Below are 23615 nucleotides of genomic sequence, written 5' to 3'. Positions count from 1 at the left end.
AAGGACAAAACGGCAAATATCCAGGTGTGAATTGAGGCCGGCGGCAGTGCGTGCCCTTCGTTTTAATGAGTTTCCCGCACGCAAACGCGTTGCGTTTTCACATTATTTGCCACGCGGGCGTGCATGTGTGACGTGATTCCTACTGAAATGCAGCAACACCCCCGTGACATGGAAATGAACTCAGGCAACCCCTAGTGAAAGCTAATTGCTCCGAGAAATTCCTGCATAAATTTTTGAACTATGTCGCCATAAACACAAGGGGCAACTTCTCGCAGCAAATTGCGCAGTTTGCGCTCGAGCTGCAGGGTACGCAAATTGTTCCTGACGCGTGAACGACGTAATACACTTTGCAGAAAGTCACTTGGCGTGAGCAGCAACATTTTCTAGTTAAACGCAACTTCATAATAATAAGTCAACGCCATCACAATGAGATTTGCGGTGGCTTCGAGCAAGGCGTAATCGCAATTTGCTGCAGATAATTTCATTTATTTTCAATTCAATTTGAAGAAGGAATATTTTTCTAGACTAATAGACTGATTTTTAAAATTCAATGGTTGGTTTTGAATATATTCAGGCTCTGACTAGTTTAGGAAAAGAAGGAAAGCAAATAAATGATTAAAAATGCTACTTTTTGTTCTTTATTTAGACTTCAAACATTATTTCTTGAACAAAAATTTAATATTTTCCGTAAATAATGTATCATTTGATCTCATATTGGCAAAATTCCATTTTCGTGACTTTCTGTTGTAGATAGAGTGATGAATCCAATCCATTGGTAGAAGAGCGCAACAAAAAACCGAATGAACTCAATGGGATTCTCTCTTAAAGCAGGATTTCCAGTTTTATCCGTCCGGTTTTTTCCAGATGATCGAATTTCTTACATATTTTACAAGTGTTCATATCAAATTACCAAATGTTAGCACGTTTTTTTTAAATAAAGGCTGATGAAAAAATTTCCAATGTAATTTTTGGTAATTTGACATAAAGAACGATATTGAGCGTTCCATGTAAGCGAAAATAAGATATGTAAAACATTTTAAGCGAAAGATTGACGTTTTCTCTGTCAGGGGAAACATTTCAGCAGTTTTCTATATATTTTAAATCGCACCATAGATTGGTTTTCTTATATCTGACATAAAAACAATTACGATGGCTGGAAAGGGCAGTAATTTCCGGAAATTCCAGAAAAACATTGTTGAAGTTTTTCCGTGACAGATTTGTGCACGTGGTAGAGAGAAGAGTTATAAAGCTAAACAATGAAAAATTCGACAGATATAATCTAACATAATTCAAAAAATATTGTTATTCTCTCTAATTAAATGAAAATCTGTTACAAGTTTCTAGTTGATTCAATTTATAAATCAGTCCGTACATTTATCGCAAGGTCGCATGCATGGAACATGGAACTCGGTGTTCTGTTTGTGATGATTTGATGAAAACATTAACGAAGCGTGCATCCGATGCACTCAACCAAGAAATTGAATTGTACCTATGCGAATAAAATTGAATTACCCATCAGAACTTGATTGCGGGAGTGTGCTGCAATTAATTAAATTAGCAGATCGCACACCCTCCTATCCGCTTCATGGAATGAGCAAGGTTACCAGATGACGAAAAATGGTTGGATCGGTAAATTATCTTCCGATTCACTAATTAAAATAAAGCGCCTCGAATTTTCTCAAAAGACAGTTTTATTGTGGCCTTAGACCAATTTTAGACCGTTTTTTAATGTATTAGTTGGTTTTGGGGTTTTCTACAACGACAGGTTTGACGATTGCTCAAAAGTTTAAAAATTGCATGTTAGAAGCCCAGATTTTTTAGTCTAAAAAGAAACACGAGGGAAAAGAAAAAAATATTGGTCTGCTCCGTCTTAAATTTCCAGCGTGAACCTTTTTTACTGGAGAATTTCCACCTCTCAAAGGAAAATCCGACAAAAGGGTGGTATAGAAAAAAATATTGTCACACCAGTCGAAGCGTAGAAAACAGGAGAGAGACGTGACGGCCATGCTTACTAAGCAATTTACCAGCCTTGATTTCAACAGGCTCCATTAGAGGAAGGAAGGAAATTCCAGAAAATGTGCTCAACATCCCCGTGACCTTGCCTCTCTACACAGAGAGGGAGTTGCATTTTATCAGGCCAATAATCGTCAATTCCGAGGATAATAATATAATCCCGGCAAACCTGCTTCGCTCTCATCGAGATGAGAGCCATGAGCCTTATTATTTCTCGCGCTCGGAGGGATTTGCGCGCAGAGCGCGCGCGGCAACAAATTAATTTCGAAAGGGAAGGTGGTGACAGCATCAACATGCAAATGTTTGACGCCCACGCGCACCCCCGGCCACCCTCGGCTGCCGGCGCACAATGAGACTTGTGGGTGGGTGGAAGATGGTCGCATTAATTACGCGCGCGCATCGGCCTTTACTTTAATTGCGGCTGTGCTGCTTCAGCTTACTTAATTAAGCCTCGAGAGCCTCGTTTATTCTGCACCACGCCAGCACAAACAAACTTTGCCTGCCTATGTATGCTGATGCTGGCCCGGCCCCTCACTTAATGTGGACATTTGCTAACATTTCGGCCCCTGTGTTTATCCATTATTCCTAATGATGAAGAACGATTAAAACGGATCCCATAGCTTCTCCGTCTCGAGTTGAATAAGCTTTTATTCGCCTGAATACACACTGGAACTTGAAACGTTTGTTGGTATGAATTTTTACAATATGTTGAAAATATTCGTGAATATTTTAAAATGTTAGATAAAGCAGCAAAATTTTCTTTTTATTGACCATGTGGACAGAAAAACAAAACTGACTCTAAATATGTCTCAAAAACCCAGCGAAACTGGCTTTTGACTTTGTGAAAAAATGATAGAATTATTTCGAGGTAAAATAGATCCCAAAATATTAAACTGCGATAGCAATTGCCCGATGCAACACAAAATTATTCACTTTCACCAATGACTTTTAGACGCTTTTAGGCAGTTTTAGACGTTTTAAATTGTGGTTCAAGTGGCTTACAACTGCATGAGGGCCTCGCAACGATTGGTAGCTCAGAAAAACAAGAATATAAAATATTTTCTCGCCTAAATTTCAAAACCATAGAGGTTGCAACATTTATTACACCTTGTGATTTTCCGAAATTATTATTTTTTTCTGCTTGAGGGAAACATATCTCAACAGGAATTTATATAAAAAATTATCTTGATCGAATGATTGTTTTATTATTAATTCGTTCTATGCTTTGGTTATCACCTATATTGGACTTTCAATTAACACACACTTGTCCTGTACACATCGGGACAATCCAAATAGGTAAATTCGCTCTTCATGCAGTTCAAAGTAATTTTATCTTGAAGGGTGCTCTCAACGTGAAGGACAAATGGAAACGGCTAATCGCATCGATATGTTCACAATTCTTCACTCGACGCGCGTCGCGTACATACTCGACAGATAACTCAACGCCACCGCACTGTTTGTACTCGTTATCTGCAATATCTGTGATTTGATAAATGAATATTCACATGTCAATTTTTTACTATGTGTTAATTGAAAGGTAAAAAGTGCCGAAAAGTTCAATGACGTGAAAAAATGGGAATATTTTTAAATTATTTTATAAAAAAGGAAAAATCCTTTTAGACCCTAAATGTAAAGCCTAAGAGACATAAAAATTAGAATACTTTGTGTTTTTGGCTATGGTAAGCGGTTCATTGTTTGTGGATTTTAGAATCAGAGTTTAAATCTAAAATGTGCAATAGTGAAATCAAGTCTGGGTACTACAGTTAAATTTCAGAATTTGCAAAATTTCTTGAAACATTACACCGGCATATTGTCAATTATGTTTTACATTTGATTTTCGGTTCCTATCTCGTCACGATTTATCCAACAGTGTGCGAATTTCGAGACAAATTTCTTTTCAATAATGAGACAGCTCGCCACTTGATTAGCTTTTGAGCCGATTTCCTCCCAAATTTGAGAGGCAACCTGAGAATTTAAGTTCTTTTTGGTTTTTCACAATTGCTCTACTCTTTGCAGTTTTCTTTGCATTATTTTAAGAGGGGTTTAAAGCTTTAAAATACACGATTTCTGCTTATTTGATAGTCCACCGGCCGTGCCGATTGAAAGCTCAGCAAAAAATAGTCAACCGCGTCCAAATTTCCCACAGGGAAGGCTCGAGATACGAATTGCAAATTGGAATCTGTTAGGTGCAAAGAGCAAAAGCAGACGGTGCGGGCGCGGAACGAAAGAAAAGTGTCCGTTGAGCAGTTTTTCTGCTCGCCGGCTGCCGCAGCGGCAAAGCTTGTTTTTCGCGTGTGCGATGTGCGGGCGGGCGGGCGAGAGCTGCTGCTTCTCTATGGTATTGATTTATGCTAATGAAAGGAGCCTAGCTCGGGCTGCGTCCGCGGCGCTAGACACTCCAAGGACGGCGTCGCCGCCTCGCTGAAAGCGAAACGCGCGCGCCGGGCAAAAAGCATACATGAGATATACCCCTTAACAAGCGTCCGCGAGTTTCCTGATTGTGCTGTGCATGTGTGCAATTGAAAAACTACGACTGCCACGAATCGGAAAGTGTGTCACCAAAGTGCATTTTTATTTCTTACTTCTTATACCCGCCGATATCGTGTTTCATTCATGCATGCACAGCACACACGTTCTCACGCGAAAGTGCACCACCTGCCTCCGACTTCGAGGGCGGTCGCCGATCCTTTGCGCTGCTGCCACGAGCCAATTATTATTGACACCGCAAGGCAACTCGTTCCAAAATATTGTACTGTTGCGGAAGCAATTTCAGTGTCGCTATTTTATCGAAAATTTGAACTTGCTCTAAATAACATTTTATTCAAGCTAATTTTTCCTAAAATAAAATATAGAAAATCTAGATTTTTAAAAAGATTTTCAATTGAGGGTGGTTTAAAATGATGTATATTGACTCGCATATCTTTTATCTCATGAAATAGAGTGAACTGGATTCGTCGAAACTGGTCTAAGTTAGTTAAATAACTCGGAAATCAAAGAGGTCGAAGACTTGTTATTCATTAACCTCTCAAGAATATTGAATTTTTCAATAATAAATTCTATTTTAAGAGTCGAATTTCAATATTTTATTGGATAAAAGTTTATCTCTACATTTCGAACGCTTGACTAATAAATAATTGGTCCGTTAATATTTATTCAATTAAATTGTTTTAAAATCAGAAAAATTGTGTAAATCCGAAATAACCTTTTAAAACCGTAAAAAGTATCCGAATTTAGAACAAATGATTTAAAAAAATTGGAAAAGTCAAAATTTTGATTTTGAATTGTTGCTTACTGAATTAAGTGATGCATTATACACATTTACGCTTCACCTGCTTCAAACGGATCAACAATATTTTTTGTGCTGCTGCCGTGGTTGTCAATTGGGAATACTGAGAGGGAAAGAAGCTACAATCCATAAAAAATGCATCAGCTGGAAACTACTTTAAATTATATGGAAATTTGCATTCATTGCTTCATCGCTGAGCATTGCTTCCATCATTCGTTGTAACAAGCTGTGCGCTTTGTTGAAATATTTCTGCTTCTGTTGAATATAACGAGGTTGGGAAATGTGCAATAATTGCATTCATGGATAGACAACAATTTTTATCTGCGAGTTTGCAATATATGCACATCCCTTGCGTAATGTCATTTTTCGCAGGCTGCGCATCGTTAGAGGCATATTGAAATAGTTTTCAAGTTGAGCACAATTTTAGAGTCAAGAGAGGTAATTGCATCAACTAAGAAGAAAATTTTGCAAATATTTGCTGCACCTAGTGTACCTATCTTGAGAAACGTGTCAATAAAATACCAGAGGGAATTTCCTGATTAAAATGTGATTATCCATAAAAAAACTGAAATTAATTAAAACTGCTTCTTTAACTTGCAAAATATAATCTTGGCCAAGGCTCCATTAAATTCGTTTCTCACAAATCTTGTGTACAACTCTTTTGAGTGGTCGATCAACAATGTGAAACATTAGAGAGAATTGAAAGATAAGACAGAAGTGATTAGAGAGTCCGACAATCAAAGGGCATGCAAATTAGAACACCGCGCACTAAAATGTTTGTTTATTGTGTCGCGCGGCTCCGTTCTAAAATGAGAGAACACTCATTGGCCGGGACGAAAAATTTATATATTTGTTTTGGGCGAGGTATATTATTTGTATCACTCGCCGGCCACGTGAATTAAATCACGGTCTATTATTACTCGCTCCTATTGTCTTTGATACAACACTTTTGCCGTCACTTCTCTAGCGAACCGATATACACAACACTAAAGGATTTCTGAACTCTTTTATAGTTATACGGCTGTTAATTTTTGAGAAGTTTTGTTTTTTCAAAATAGTCGATTGTTTTTCATTTAAGCCAAAATTCCATTTTTCATTAAAAAATATATATTTAGTCTGCAGAAAATAACTAATAATTTATCTATTTTGTTAATATACGACAGCAAATTTGAGTTTCTTTGGGTTGAAAACATTTTAAACGAGATTTAGCTCGCAGATTTCCGATAATTTCGAAATTTCTACGCTCAGGGTCATGTCAGGATCAGGCCTTGAAGGTTGAACCTGGCTTTGAAATGGCCAATCTAAGTTTCTTTAGTGTGCCAAAGTAGTTTGAACACGAAAGGATAGCTATCAACCCGAACAAAAGTTTCATTTCTTAAAAATTGCACCTAAAATAAATTATCATGAGATAAATATTTCCTGAATAAAAAAATATTTAAGTACATTCCATGAACTATCAGATTATTTAGATGGTTTTAAACGCTTCTAAGTGGGTAGTTGGTTTTAATTTGCATGATTCGTGCTCATTTTTTTATCATTCTTTAACGATTGGAAGCTCAGAAAATTGATCTCCTAAAATTCAAAGCACTTATTTAACCACTAAAAATATCTTTATTTATTTAAAATTACAATTCCAGCTAATTCAGACGAAATATCACCAGGCGATCGCTCTATAAAAACAAGCATGTGTCTACACGAAAAATGTTGTTGCAAAAAGAAACAAAAACTGACTAATCCAAGCAGAGATGATATTTTTTTTAATTCCGTGTTACACCGTGTCACGTTATTTGTGTTTCTATTAATTTCTTTTAAATATAACAATTATCCAAAGTGATCGTACACTAAATAACTCGTTTGATAGATACAGAACACGCAAGCACAATTATTATCGGACTGCAGGTAATTTTGGGAGATAATTTCCCGGCACACGCTGAACGGCTTTGTTATTATTATTAATCACGATACTATAGAATGTACGTAGTAATGTGAGTAGCCGGTGCAACAAGATAGCGTAATTCAAGGGCTTGAATGAAGTTGCTCAACTTGCCGGGCGAGTGGGTTACAGAAATAAACCATTCAACGCCCGCGAGTTCAAAACCCCGCTCTAGGTCGTTTGGCACCACTCTAGCTTTTGGGAATTGGGAGCGAAAGAGACGGAAGCGAACTAACTGTTGACATCAGGCAAACATGTTAAAGGCCACTTGAGAGACGAAACGGAGCTTACAGCCATTTTTAAATTGTTTTATATATTTTTATTTATTTTCAGTTAGAAATATTTCAAAATTTTAACTATATAATATCTAATTTTTGATGAACAACATCCAGGAAGGAGAATAAAATTTAGTTACTTTTGCGATGATAATTTAGACCTTATTCATATGACAGCATTGTTAATTAACCGAGTAAAAAATATGTTAGCATAAGAAAATAAATAATGATACATTTAACGAGGCTTTAGAAATGTTTGCCTTTGAAACAATGATTAAAAACCTCTTTGTTCATTCATGGAGAGTAATTATAGTACATACAGTAAAATTATGATAGCAGAGTGTTTGGTTTTGAATATTAAATTAAATATAATGCAAACAAGAGGTAATTCAATTAGCTTATTGTGAGAGCCACTGGCATTGGATCTTGATCGGTTTAACGCAAGGCACTATTATTTACACCAAGGTTCACGACGATTATGTTTCTGATAATTGGTTAAATAATGACTCAATTCAATTGAAACTTTCATGAATTAATTATAGTGCACACAATCTCATTTTAAAATTGGGATAGAAAGCATTTTACAACATAAAAAAAGCTAAAACGATAGTTAAGAAACTATTTTTTTCTATGGAACAGCTCTTCCGTGTAAGAACAATCAATTTTTATGATGTTTGGCTCTCTTAGTTTATATGAATATTTGTCCTATATAGTCCCAAACTTTTTCGCAAAATTTCTACAGTATAAAATAATTAGAAAAAATCCATAGTTCCTCTCTTTAAAGAAGACAAAATTTGCTGGTCAAAATCGTATAAACAGACCAAAAATATCGGATTGTTTGGAATTCCCAAACATAACTTTTACAAATTTGCGAAACATCGTGATATTTTTTGCGTCGTATAATTTAATTGAGTGCTGCAGAGATGGATTTCAAAAGCGAAAATTCTTGTTTCAAATAAAGTTTGCGAAATGAGAATTAAAAAGCGTTTGAACAAAAATATTTAATAGATTTTATGAGGGAAAAATGTTTACAAATAAATAAAATTCTCTTTTCATTATCATCTCTCGTTCATTTGGGTAAATAATATTTCCGACCCTGAGATGTCGGTGACCGTTTCTGAATACTTCACCGACACACCAGGAACTTTAAAATAAACTTTGTGCTTGCACGTTTAATAATAATTGCGTGTCTAAATATGGAATCAAGTTTAGAGCAGCATTTTTTCAGTAAGTACCCAAAGCACGCACAACAATGCGACACGCAAGTGAATGTAAATTTAAAGCGCCGGAGCGTTTAATCCAGAGCGAAATGTAAATGAAATACGACGAGTCGCGCTTCTGCTAACGGGTGGCGCGGTGGCGGGCATGCAAAAAGGCATCACGGGCGGCACGAGATATTATTATATAAACAGAGAGCGACGAGATTGTGATGTAATAAGCAGCGCGGAGCGAGAGAGAGAAAGAAAGTGCGGCGGTCGGCTGGTGCGAGGGCGCGACCACTTGCAGCGCCGCTCACTCACACACTCGCTCGGCCGCTCTCTCCGCATAAGGACGGAATGAAAAGGACAGATGCATCCGCCATGTTGTTTCACCAGAAACACCCCTTCATGCCGCGAAAACAAGATTTCTTGATACTAATATGGCGGTTCGACTGCCCCTAGTCCTTCTTATGTCCGGTGCGCTGCGTTCGCGGTGCTCACGGTGCTCGGGCACTCGGCTAGCTCCGGGCGATTCGAGTGTGGAGTCAGTGGAGTGGGCCGGGGGAGAGAGTAGGAGAAGGAGCAGGCAGGCGAGCGAGCAACTTAGACAGAAGACAGCCATGACCCATTATTGGCGGAGCCTCCTCCGATGAGCAGCACCGCGGGCCGTCGACGCTGTCCGCCCGCCGCCGCCGACTGCATGAGCCTCTAGACTCGTAGGCCTTCGGCATGGCGGCCGAACCGAAGCTGCTGCCGCTGCTGCTGGTGCTGGCGGCGGCCGTGGCCGCCGCAGCCGCCTCCGACCGCCCCCTGTGCGACGGTGGCCTCTGCAGGTGCAAGCCCGAGAGCAAGCAGGTCGTGTGCCGATCCGCCGCCCTGGACCGCGTGCCATCGGCAGCCGTCATCGCACGCGTGCCAGCCGTCAAGAAGCTGTGAGTTTCTCCTTTATTTAAGAGGGGTTTCGGGGGGGCCTTTTCGAATGGCACGTATGTATTTAAAGGGCGCCCCTCCTTTTCCATGCACGCATATGCCAGCCTCGACGCCTCGGCCAGCGCGTGTGACATCCGACGATTTTATTTTTTATTTTTTTATTCGGCACGCTGCGCAGATTGCACGTTTGACGTCTGCCGAGCACGCGGCCTCGCGAAGTGTATAGCAATTTTCCTCCTTTGATCTTGCAAGGGTTGCGTTTATTTTGCCGCCTTTGATGAAAGGGCTATGAAATGTTTATTTTTTCATCCAAATTGCTCGTTGCTCTGCTTACCAAGCTTGACAATTATTTTTACTAAATATTTTAGAGTCCATGTTTTACGACAGCAAACACAAATAAAACACGGCGATGTTATTGCTCATCGTAATTGCAAGTGTGTGCTCATAAAAGAGCAATTAAACCGTGGAGTACTCTTGCAGTCTCTTTCATTAATTTACTTACTTCGAACAATGATGGCTATTTTCATTGTAACTATCAAAGCTTCAATAAATAATTTAACATCGCCCAGCATGTTGTGTTGTGCAATCCCTATTACCTCAATGTAACTAACAATAAATAAAAAAAGAAAAGAAAAAGAAAATTGATTGCCCTCAATTTAAATTGTAGGGTCTGGATTTTAAGACTATTGACAATTTATTGTAGTTGAGTTTCTCTTACAATTAGACGGCAAATGAGAACGAATAATTTAATAAAAACACTCATGCCGCACTTAAAACGACGATATCGCCCTTAAACTCTACTAAAATCCTGAAATTAACGATTTTCCCACCAAAATTTCATTTTTTCCGATAAATTCTATAAAAAAATAATAGAGCACCAGCTTGTGCAATGATCATTCAAAATAAATAATTATTTCTCTTTCAAAATAAAAAATGGCAACCACTTAAAACGTACTTTCATGGTAGGAAAATTAACCGAAAGATTGGTATTAAAAACTATCTAAATGAACTAGAAACTAAATTTAGCCCAAAATCGTCTTTAAAAAGTCGTCTTATTCGTCGAAAAACCTCATTCTATTTAAAAAGAGATCTCGGTAAGTGACAAAGGGAAAAAAATTAGTTCACAAAGGGGCTTTCCTTGTTTGTTTACAGCGTCTTATACAAATTTAACACGGCGTACGTGTTTCTCAAAATAAACTTTTGTCATAAATTATCAACACTCTCAGGAGTGTTCCGTCTTTGAAAAGTTCCCGCACTCACGAAAGTTAAACGATTTACACGCTTAATTTCCTGACGAAGCAGCAGCTTCCTTAAGGAGCAAATTGAAATTATTAAATTATTGCCTCGTCATTCCAAAACTGCCAAATTCAATTTCGTCCCGTTTGATCTCTACTCTAAAGAGAACCATAAGGTGCGCGCTCCTCGAAACTTTTCCTTCCCAGGAATTTTAATAATGCATGAATATTTAACGTGCGTCCAAATTTTCACCGTAAAATGAAGCAGCTTTTGCTTTTAGAGAAAATTGTGCTGAAAATGACATGTTGTTAGATTGATGTCTGTGACATTTACAAACAAGTAAATAAGTTTCTACACACGCAGTCGCGCAAACGTATGTGATTCATGTGACCTAATAATTTATGACCTCAAAGCAGATTAAATTTAATTCATAATAAAATTGCATAAACTCTAATCACGTCGCGTACAATATTTAGCAGCTTTGCGGCAACCCAGACTAAACAGAGTTGTTAATTGCGTCATGATGTGGCGAATCTCGCACCTGCAAAACGCCACTGATGATCGATTGGTCCAGAAAAGTCGGTGCGCAATAAAAATTAATCATACAGCAATCGCCCTCTTAAAAATGCATTGACCTATTTCTTGTTTTACGACAGCCTTGGCTTTATGCGGAATTTCCTTATCATTATTAGAAACTCATTATTTATCTGACGTCGAATGATTCGATGAAAATTCGACGACCCAGAATGAATAGGATTGACTGATGAGCCACGTCGCGTCTCTGTTTGAAAAAAAAATAAATATACGCCCCGTTTTGCATGTTTAGCACCATTTCTTATCAAAGCATCGGGGTCACGGGGACTAAATTAAATAAATTCTCTTCAGCTCTTGAGCTCACGGTAAACATGCTACGAAAGCGAAATTGACACGCTACATTTTATGCTTTGCAGGGACCTGACTGGGAACAACATCACTTATGTGGCCACGGGGGACATGGAGGGACTCAACACCCTCGAGGAACTGTGAGTTACTGTTTTTCCGCAGCACGCCGACGCAGAGTTGTCTGACCGTATCTTTTTGCATTTTTTTTATGAAATTTGTATTTTTCTGATTACAAAATAGATGATTTTTTCCCATAATCTGCTGACAAATTTATTGAAAAACGATTGTAAAAAGTTCAGTGGGGAACAAACCTTATTAAAATCAGTATTGATTTTTTGTATTTAATTTTTATGTGATTTGAAATTGATTTGTTTCTTGTTTATTAACACTTTTTACGTAGTTTAAGTTTTCCTAATTAGCTATCTACATACAACAATACGAAGTCTTGTACTTGAAAGCACTGGAAATAATAATTTTTACCTGAGAACGCCTTTACTCAATGTTGAATTATTTAAAAAAAAAAAACATTTGTACAAAAAAATATAAAATTTAATATAGTCTGGAGCGGTTTTACACAAGATACTTATTAATAGGAGTCAAACTCATTAAAGTCGTGTAGCCCTGTCGTGATTTGAATTTGGTACAGCGCTCGAATTTTTTTAAACTAGATTTGAGCAATTTGCGGAAAATGGCAATGGATTGACTTGATGTTGTTGAAATTTTAGTCAAAGAATATCTCATATCTTTGATGGGGTAATTTTTGACACTCCGAAAAAATATTTTATTAATGAGGAGTTTACTCTGGGCTTTGTAACTTTTCTTGTATTACTTCGATGAAAAGCACTTAAATTCAATTAGTTTTTTTACATTTAAAAAATTATTATTATTGCCAGTGATTTTTCCGCTCATGAAATTTTTGGACTTCTCAAGTATGTAGGACAGCAGTTGAGAATGCTAATTTAATGATCGCACTATGAAAGTTTTTGTTTATTTCTAAATATAATAGGTCTCAAAATCAATTGTAAAAATTCTTTTTTTTCCAGGAAATATCCTTAAAAACACTGGACAGTTTTTTTTGTAAATTTTCCGCCCTTCCCCAAACCATATTTTCATATACCTTATTTTCTGTAGGAATCTCCGGAAGAACCACCTTTGGGAAATAGAAGTGGGTGCCTTTGCGGGGCTAGAAAACTTGAAAATCTTGTGAGTTTATCTCTTTTTTCAATTTAGAACAGGACTGAATTCAGTTGGGTAAATTTCAGAGATTTGGATGATAATTACTTAACTGAGATCCCGCAGGCCGTCGTGGGGCTTCCACTTTTAAAGCATTTGTAAGTGGCCTATTAAAATGTGTACATACACGTGCCGCAGCTTTTAGCTCACTCTCCATTTGTCATTGCAGATCTCTGTCAAACAATAAGATTAAAGTAATCCCACACGGCATACTGCAGAAATTACCTCGGCTGCTAGTGCTAGAACTGAGAGGCAACCCCATGACCTTCCTTCACCCTGATGCATTTGTTGGACTGACGTTCATGAGAAAACTGTATAAATTTTCACTTTAGTAGGAAAAAATCTCATTACGCTTGTCCTTTTGTAGAATTCTGTCTGATGCACGAAATCTGACCATTTTCCCCAATTTAAACGGGAGCAGCAGCTTAGAAATCTTGACCATCGAGAGAGCCTCTTTGCAAGAAGTACCTTCGAATCTGTGTGCCCTTACTCCTAAGTTGAAATCTTTGTAAGCAGCATTTTCTCCTCGCTTTATATCCCTCAAAAACAGGCTCATCTCTTTGCAGGGACTTGAGCTCGAACGAGTTGTCGCGAATCCCAGACCTTAGTGAGTGCAAAGAGCTCAGAATTTTGTAAGTGTGTCGCTGCTTCCGGTTCGCATTTCGGCTAATTCTCTCCGCAATTCCAGGGAGCTCTCTAAGAACCAGATCGAAACTGTCGAATCTCATCCATTTTCCGCCCTGTCGCAGCTTCACGACTTGCTGTTGTCGCGCAACAAAATCAAACACGTGCCGCAAGAAGCGTTCAAAGGACTGTCAAAACTGCAAGTTTTGTGAGTGCTAACACGTTTCCCCTGCCTTTCGCAGTCCCATTAATTATTTCTAATCAGGGATCTGGAGGGGAACGGCATTGAGAGCATTCATCCCGAAACATTCATTCCATTAACCACTCTAGAGGACCTGTAAGTATATTCAGCAGGGTTCTCCACAGGCGCCCGACCTGAATTTCTTATCTCTAGCACTGCATTTATGACGTACGAGCACGAGTCATGCAGTTTGATGCAATTTGAACCACTCTTAAAGTCACATGAAATCGTCTAACGACGAGAGCGCACCATTTAATCCGAAAATTATGGTGTTTTTCGCTTCCATTTGATAAAAAAAATGAAAATTTTGCAAAGGATAATAGTTCCAATTATTTATAGTTCGCTAAATCCTCGCCTTCGTAATTTAAAAAGTTGTAAAATTTTAAAACGACCATTCTTGAAACGTTGTCGCATCTCAATAAACTTTATATTTTTGGAATCTTAGTGAGACAAATCGTATGATTTAACTATTCTCATATTTTTGTAAAGGTTCGTGATTTTTCCAAAATTTTCCATCAATCACGTAACAAATTTAACGGTTTGTAATAGAATTTTAAGTGATTCTAAGGATTTTCAGTTTTCATAAAATCCAGCATTATTTTGGCTCTAAAAATTGCGAGTCGATTGTGAAAAAGCCTTTTCAAAGAAATTTACCAGAATATATATGATGCAATATTGCATCACACCTTTTTGAACTTGCTCAATGACTCACAACCGCTGAAATAAAAAAAGTCAAACTCGCACACCTTATTTAATTCGATTATTATTTCAAATCAGTTAAATATTTTCTATCCCTTAGATTACAATTTTCATGACTTTTAACTTAACCTAGAGGAGCTTTTACAGCCGTAGATAGTCTCCATAGTTCAAGGTTTAAATGTCTTTAACTTGAAAACCGTGAAAAACGGAATATTTTATCTGATTTCAAGCCTTGTTGGATGGAAGTAGAAAAACCTTTTTCAAATTAATAGCTGCGCTTTCCTTGGAAATAGGCTAGATATCCATGCAATACATTTTTGGTGTTCAAATCGAAAATTTTACTAATGAAAATTAATACATTTTTGTCTCCTCTTTTTCTATAATTTTTTCCTTCGGCAAAATAGATTCTTCATCTCGTACATATTTCGCGAGAAAGATTTTTCTTAAAGAAACAAAGATAAATGCTACAAGCATCGGTTAAAAAACGTATAAATCAACCAAGGTTCAAGTCTGCAATCACATAACCCTTAACTTATTCTCCTTTTAAAGTCTCTTACTTTTTAAACAGAAACTTGGGCAACAACCAATTCTCTCATTTGCCCGAGCAAGGGCTTAGCAACCTCTTGCACCTGAAGACCTTCAACAACCCCAACCTGAGGGAGTTCCCCGGTCCTCAGCATTTCCCTCGCATTTTGACCCTGGTGCTCTCGTACGCTTACCACTGTTGTGCATTTCAACCTCCGGACGAGGAAGACGCAGACTCATTGGACCAAAATAAACTCGTCTTCGATGACACAGTCATCTTTCCCGGTTCTGGCTCCAATTTTGACCTCGGCCTTTGGAATTCGAGCGATTCGGAGCTCTGGCCTAAACTGAGTAAGGCGCGCGGATTTTAATTTTAATAAAATGCCTCTAATTAAAAAAAAATTAAGGAAACCTGACGGACAAATTTGGGCCCGACATTGCCAAGATTCTCGAGTCCTTTGGCCCGGATGTAACATACCCTAGCAACCTGCCAGCCTACATGGAGGAGTACTACGAAGAACACGTAGGTGCCAAACGACACGGTCGAGTTCATTGTCTTCCATTACCAGGTAAATATACAAAACCAGGTAGCAGGTTTACATGTCAATCTGGGCGTGTTTTAGGGCCGTTTTTGCCCTGCCATGATTTATTCGACTGGTGGACGTTGCGATGCGGCGTGTGGATTGTCTTTTTGCTCGCCATGCTTGGCAACGGCACCGTAGTTTTTGTGCTCACATTCTCCCGCAGCAAAATGGACGTGCCAAGATTCCTCGTCTGCAACCTGGCCATGGCTGACTTTTTTATGGGCATTTATCTCGGTGAGTGAATTTTGATTGATGGAATGTGTTGTGAATTTAATTAACAAATGGCACAGACGCTTGAATGATTTTTTAGTATTCTTTAATATTGTCATGGGACAGGCTACTTTGCCAATAGCCGTGATTTAATAAGTTTATAATTCGTTCTCAAATCCAAAAGTTAACTAATTGGTAGGTTCCTATGAGGAAAATTTTACAATGGAAATCTGAAGATAAATAATTGAAAAAAAAATAATTTACGTGCTAAAATTTTAATTGAACTCGACATAATGGAATAAAGATTAGAAGTGTAGCATATATTTGTAATGTAAGATTATAAAAAAAAACTGTTTTACCTGTACCTTAAATACACTCTGAAAATTAGAAATTTTCTAAAGGTGCCAATTAAATTTCCGAGAAAATGGTCTCTTAAGTTTGCATGCTTATCTATTGGCGAGAATTGTCTCCCTATTGTACTATCTCGATTAGAGAAATTTAACTTATAAATTCGCTCACCGTTGAATAGATCGAAACAAAGTATAAAATATTTTATATATAACCGTTAAATTTTGAAACTTAAACTCTTCGGTCCTGATTTATTATTCAAACTAGTAATTTGATCAACAGCAAATCGTGTAGTAAACTAATTCAATTTTTTATTAATTGATTTTTACAAATTTATTTTCCTTTTTTTCATTTAATCATTTTGTCTGACAAAACTCGCAGGCTTTTTGGCGGTGGTGGATGCATCAACACTCGGCGAATTTCGCAAGTACGCCATCCCGTGGCAAATGTCGGTCGGCTGCCAGTTGGCCGGCTTCCTCGGTGTGCTCAGCTGCGAGCTGTCCGTCTACACGTTGGCCGTGATCACCCTGGAGAGGAACTACGCCATCACGCACGCCATGCACCTGAACAAGCGACTCTCCCTGAAGCACGCCGGCTACATAATGCTGGGCGGATGGACCTTCTCCCTCTCCATGGCCATCCTGCCACTCATCGGCATCTCCGACTATCGCAAATTCGCAGTCTGCCTGCCCTTCGAGACCATGGGCACCGCGTCGCTGTCCTATGTTGTTTTCCTCATGTTCATCAACGGTGTTGCTTTTCTCATCCTCATGGGGTGCTACCTCAAGATGTACTGTGCCATCAGGGGATCACAGGTAACTGATTCAATTTGTTAATAAAAATTACATTTTTTAATTTTAAACGAAAAACATTTTATAGCGAGGATTTGCTTGACATATTATGTGATATATTGGTTATAAAACCCGATGGAATGTCACGGGCTGGAGGGTAAAATTGGCAATAGTTCAAAAAACACAACGAAATTTAAGCTGCAATCAGTTAATATGCGTTATAAAAATTTGTCCTGAAAATTCTAATTTTTACGGGTTTTACGGTACTATTTTTTAAACTTTGAGACCTCGACTATCTCATCTCCCTGAGGTGCTATTTCAAAATTAAGGTGTTCCTCTCGCCAACTCCGATTGGGCTGATCAAACAAACACCAGATTTAAGGTCAAAATTCTCAGTTAAGGGTTTCAACCAAAAATTTGGAAATGTGCTTCAAAGTTGTCTCATGACATTTTTAAACTCGTGTGAAATAATCTCAGAGTTGTGTTCTTTTTCGTGTTCTAGAAATTTCTCCTTAAAAATTTGAATTTTTTGACTTTTGTGTTCTGAAAATTCTATAATTGTGTTCTCCAAAAAATCTAAGTTCTAAATAACCATTTTTTATATTTGCAAAAACTGCACTCCCTTGACCAGCTGAAGGGTTTTTGGTATAAATTTCGTTGAATTTGCCGGACCTCGTGCCGATTTTATCCAGCAACCCATGACAAAAATGATGTTTTGCAGGCCTGGAACTCGAACGACTCTCGTATCGCCAAGCGAATGGCCTTGCTGGTGTTCACCGACTTCATCTGCTGGTCTCCGATCGCCTTCTTCTCGCTGACGGCGGCGTTCGGCCTGCAGCTGATCTCGCTGGAGCAGGCCAAGGTGTTCACGGTGTTCGTGCTGCCGCTGAACTCGTGCTGCAACCCGTTCCTCTACGCCATCCTGACGAAGCAGTTCAAGAAGGACTGCGTGCTCATCTGCAAGGCGATCGAGGAGTCGCGCGTGACCAGAGGCATCGGCCGGTGCAGGCACAGCTCCAACTTCAGCAACCGCCAGACGCCGGCCAACACCAACAGCCTGGTCGACCGCTCGTCCCGCGAGCACGCTCCGTGCGCCTGCTCCGCCATGAACATCGCGTCGCCCACGGCCAAGCTGCTCGCCCAGAATCCGCGCATGCAGCGCATCGAGATAGCCTCGCCCAACAGAAATGCACCTGCAAGGATGTGGATCATGGACAAGGTCAGTGCTCTGCATGTTCAATTTCATCAGATATATTATGAGGGTTACAAAAATTTTACTATCTTTTTATTACGATGTGTTCTTTTGCTATCAGCCTACAGGGGATTAAGTTGTCAGGTCTGCATTTTTATGACAGGAGATGAGCTTACTAAAATAAGAATTTGCTAGATTGGAAGCGTTGAACAAGTTTTCCTTCTTGTATATGATGCAATTTATTAAAGGTGTCAAAAAGGAAAAATAAATCTCGCAAATGGAATTTTTAAGTAAATGTTCTGTGACCAACCGTTTTTGTTCTATTTCTGAAACTTGGTTCCCTATAATTGCGTTCAATTCTAGTTTTCCCACCCAATAATTTGTTTTTGTCTATTGTCTTAGATATATTTATGCAAATGCTTAGATGTTAAATTCCTTTTATAACACAAGAGTCTGACAGTGAAAATGGCACAAAAACTGAGTTGTACTAAAAAAATAGCTTCAGCTTTGCTGAATTTTCATTTATAAACAAAAGCAGGGGAGAATATGAATAATTTTAGTAATACACTTTATAGAATCTTAATTTTTTTAAATTTTTTGTATCTTAAAGAATTGTCTTCGTTTAATAAATTCCATTTCGGGTAACATGTTTTATGATTTGTGTTTAAGGTGTCCTGGTTCCTGTGCCACAAAGACGTGCCACTGGAGAGGAACGACCAATACGCATACCAGATCGCAGAAATCCAACAGAAGCAGCACAAACGTGCGTCATCAGTCTCAAGCGAAAACTTCAGCTCGTCGAGGTCGGACTCGTGGCGCAACGCTCACCACAGGTGCGGAATCCCGCTGCGCTTGCTCGACCCGAAACGCAGATCGTCCTGGGCAGTAACTCGGAAGACCTCACAAGTAAGTGGATTTTTATTTTTTAGGCTTATCCTGTCATGATGGTCTCATACAAGATCAATTTATCATTCCTTTGCTGCTGTACATTACAAGAAAAATTTCACTAAAATGATTTTGAATTATTTCATAAAATACTCATCCGTCCTCTATTTCCAACCATGTCAATTTAAATCTTTGCGTAGGAGTCGAACCTGTCAAGCTCCCGGAACGATTCTGCCACGTCGGCGTCGACGTCAACGTGGCGCATGTCGCGCTCGTCGGCGTCGGGAAGCGAGTCATACGTGGTGCCGAAAAACCGGGCCGCGTCTGCGTCGTCGGCGGCCGCACATCCGTCCCCCCTGCAGCCACTGCTGCCGGTGGCGAGCGGCGGCGGCGCCGAGCCGGTGGTGGTGCCGTGCAAGGCCAAGCCGCGGCTCACCAGGCAGAGCGCCGTGTCGCACCCCGAGCTGGGCGACGAGCCGGCGCCCCGCGGCCTGCTGGTGCGCCACCTGGCCACCATTCCTTCGGCCGCGGAGAGCACAGAGGTCGGTGGCGCCGGCGCTGACTTTGCCAGCGCCGTTTCTACCTCAACAAACAGTCAGCTGGAGCCTAGTCACAAAGAATCAGTTAAGGACGACAGCATTGTTTAATTTTTACCTTACTATATACACACAAAGTAAACAAATTATTGAGTGTAAGAAGGCTGGGCTTGTTTGAAGCCCGCATACCTTCAGAATTTAGAAGCATTTTTTTGCATCAGAATGAAATTAAATTTGAATAAATTGCTGGTAAAAATTTTCTGATTAAGCTTAAATTTTTTGTCTTATCGTGATGAGATAAGGTTTTTAAGACTATTTGATTCATATTTTATTTTTAACTTTCCGTTTCTTGTTTTTTTTTATGTGGTTCAAGTAGTTAAAAGTTCATCGAAAATCATTTTGGTGAACCCATTTAATAGCTAAGTTATATATTGTTGACATTTTAAGCGGATGACAATTATTGTGTAATTTAAAAATTTTATATTGTATATTATCACAGGCCTGATTATGTCTGTAGTGTAAATATCAAGTTCGTGTATTGAAAACTAAAAATCGATTCGTTTTTTCCAGGGGAATTTTTGGAACAAATACGATCACAATTCAATAAAAATTTTTTTAATAACTTTGCTACGTGAAAATAATGCTAGTTAAAAAATATGGAGGTGCATCATTACATCACTAAAATGTGCACACATTTGATGCAAAAAATGGTTTTAAATTCGATCGGTATGTAGGGCGAGTTTGGAGGGCTTGCCACTTGATCCCTGAGAATGGAATACCTTATTTTTAATGAGATAGGACCTCCACAAATTTTAACCACGCACACACAGACTGCTGCATTTGCCATAATAATTTTTAATTGACTCACACACTCACTCACCCCCGCTGTCTCAATCAGGGTTTGGCAAAAGGGTGGATAAATTGACAAAAAAAGACTGTCCATTGGAGTTTTTTAACAAATAATAAATGCCAATTTTTTTGTATTTCTTGCAATTTTGCGTTTGTTAAGGTTTCTACAATTTTATTGAACAGTTTTAAGCATCAATTTTTACTTCAAAGTAAACTACTTACCATACTTTTATGAATTTGCACATTTTTGTAAAACGTGTGTGAAAATATCAAAAATTTATAGTGCTCAGCAAAATACGGACTTTTCCTGCTTACTTTTTTCTGAAAAAAAAAAAAACACTCATGGACAAAACTGCAAACCCTGATCTCAATCGGCTAAAATTAAATTTTTCCATGATATATCACTGGGCATTCTCAATCCTCAGGGAGAATGTGGATCACCAAATGACATTTTGAGGAATGTGATGTTCGGAACTAATTAAAAATATGGTGCCAATATATATGCTTAAATATAAGAGCAGCTTTCACGAGATTTATATATTATCTGTTGATTCGTGGCCATAGCAAGGAGTATTATTTATAAACATACACAAACTCAAACACCTAGCCATACGATTTATCCATTTTCTCTTTTTGCCATACTTACATATATATTCATTCTTTTGCTGCAAATAGCTTTAAGATAACATTTAAACATGATGTGTCTCTTTCTCGTAAACTTTTACTCCCAGGGAGCCTCTATTGGCTTGCTAGTTGAATGTGTGTCACAAAAAAGGAACGAATAGAAAAGAAGAAGGAAAACCATGCCTATTAAAAGGTTTTATCTGAGATGAACAGGATAACGTCCAAATTAGACAATGAAATTTTAGAGATAAATATATACTGAAGACATAGACGAGTGTGCTATTTTGGTGGATTAAATGCGCAACGGGACTAGTTAGCGAATATACTAGCAGCTTTTAGTGGCGCGCGGATTTTAACAACAGACACACACACGCATTTTTGTAACCCCCACACATAAAACGCAGATAACAACTGGACCAGGGCAGCCATCGCATGATATTAGTTGAGAATCGTTCAGTTGAAGCTCGTAGGGAATGGCTCAATTTTGACACTAGACAACAAGCTGAATACAAACGAAATCCCTGGCTCATGAAATATTAAAATATTGTTCTGACACAAATGGTTACCACACAAGCAGACCCGGATTGGCGCGTACACGTGTGCTCGTTTTTCTTTTGTGTATATTGTACAAAATGTGCTAGATTTTTTCTTTTTGTATTTTCCTCCGCTGCACGAATAGATTAGCGAGTAATAAAGATTAAAGGACACATAGGATGTCGAAATAAATATAATTTAATGTTCAGCTAAAAATACTGAAATTCAGATCAGTGCCTTTGTAATTTTTGGAATCTGTGATCGCCGCGCTATGCTGTCATGCGTCGGAAAAAGAGAGCTGCCATATTTTGACGTCATCAGTGTCATGGCCGCGTGAGGTTCAGGACTCGCCTTGATTGTTTGGATTAAATAACATAAACGTACCTAAGAAAAAACCCAACAAATATCACTTAACAAATTCACGTAACCCTAATTGATATATTAGAGTGCCCAAAAGCTTTTTTAATTAAACAATTGGCAAAAAAAGCGAAACCTATGCGGCCATGACACTGATGACTTCAAAAAATGGCCGTCCTTTTTTGTCCAGCACTTGCTTGCTCGCGCAGAGGCCGATTCCAAAGAAATCCAATATGCCACCCTCTGATTTCTAGAATTTTCAGTGTCCCATGAAAAATTATATTTTGCGACATGCTTGTCCTTTAATAGACACAAATATATTTGACTGCGATTTTTGTAAAGAGAACAGCAGAGTGGAAAATGACTGGTGGGGGTTCGGGTCTGTTTTCCGTTTGTGCGCAGTCACAATGAACGTACAAGATTTAAAGCGTCCTCTGTAACTATTTAAGGCCTTATTTATTGATGTTTCAACAAGATTGACGTGATGTTAATGTTCAATTTTGCGCCTCAGTTTGCAAGCACGGGCCAGGGAGCAAAACGGCCTTTATAATTGGCTAACTGTTTTTATCTTGTTTGTTAAAAAATATTTTGCTCAAAACGTCCATACTAAAGGTGCTACAAGGAGAGAGACGAAAACTAAATTCGTCACGTGTTTCTGCTTTTAAAAAATAATATAATATACTAATTCCTGGCCGGTTTGCAAATTAGGTGCAAAATATCGCAGCTAGAGATATTCTTAACTTCGGACGGGCTCGTTTTGCACGGCAGCTAACAACAATTAAGTGCAAAATGAGATATTTTAATTTATTTCTATTTAATAGTCAATAATGGACATAAAAAGCATTTAATTTATTTGAATTCATAAAACATTGTCGTGCATTGAAATTAGATCAAGATTAGGCGAGGACTGTGTATGTTTGCAGTTTGATCTAGGCTGTCTCTGTCGCAGCATGTAGTTAGACACATTTTGGGCCTATTCCCGTGGATATTAATATTGTAACAGAAAATGAACGTGCATATATATTTATTAATGTTCGATTTACAAAAAAAAAATGTGAAATAGCTCGCAGATAATTATATTACGGTAGAGAATAAAGAAAAGAATTGCTTTCTTGCCAACGAAGGCTGAAAAATAATTAAACAATAACGCCACTTGAATGATAAAAAGCACTTGTTTATGTTTTCAATGCTGTGTATGTGCATTTCAATAATAACAAAAGCTCGAACAATGTCAAGAAGCTACACTGCATTTACTTGAAACTTAATTGGACGTGTCTAATTAATTTACTTTCCCTTGACGAGATTGAATCTCCAGCTTTACTACTTGTTTCTCTTTTATAGACTTAATAATACTGTTGATAATCATATGTGTCTACGGAAATCGTTTTGCCTAGGACATAATTCAAATAATTATTAACCATGTCAATGAATCGACTCCTTTAATTTATTTGTAGCCACTTAACACCATGTTATGCCAATTAAATGTTCCCATAAATTTGCGGCAGTGTGTAGCAGTTTTTAGTTTTAAAGTCTCGATAGCAGTTGCTAAAATGTATTTATCTACTAAAATAAAAGTTTTGTTGCATAAAATCCGCTTGTTTGTTTACCAACCGCATTCCTCACTCAGCA

General features: G+C 38.3%; 1 protein-coding gene across 1 annotated transcript; it reads left to right on the top strand.

Moving 5' to 3' along the window:
* The first annotated feature begins 9242 nt into the window (after positions 1–9242).
* On the top strand, positions 9243–23576 carry LOC135944750 (lutropin-choriogonadotropic hormone receptor-like). Its single transcript, XM_065491918.1, has 16 exons — positions 9243–9638; positions 11823–11894; positions 12886–12957; positions 13017–13085; positions 13157–13300; positions 13355–13495; positions 13554–13619; positions 13676–13819; positions 13877–13948; positions 15120–15427; positions 15484–15645; positions 15700–15894; positions 16600–17033; positions 17731–18228; positions 18871–19107; positions 19287–23576. Exons 1-16 carry the CDS (start codon positions 9436–9438, stop codon positions 19731–19733), a joined length of 3264 nt encoding a protein of 1087 aa, XP_065347990.1. The 5' UTR covers positions 9243–9435; the 3' UTR covers positions 19734–23576.
* The last annotated feature ends 39 nt before the right edge of the window (positions 23577–23615 follow it).

This window comes from Cloeon dipterum, chromosome 4 (genome assembly GCF_949628265.1).
Source record: "Cloeon dipterum chromosome 4, ieCloDipt1.1, whole genome shotgun sequence".
NCBI lineage: Eukaryota > Metazoa > Arthropoda > Insecta > Ephemeroptera > Baetidae > Cloeon > Cloeon dipterum.
This window is presented reverse-complemented; position numbering and strand designations above follow the sequence as displayed.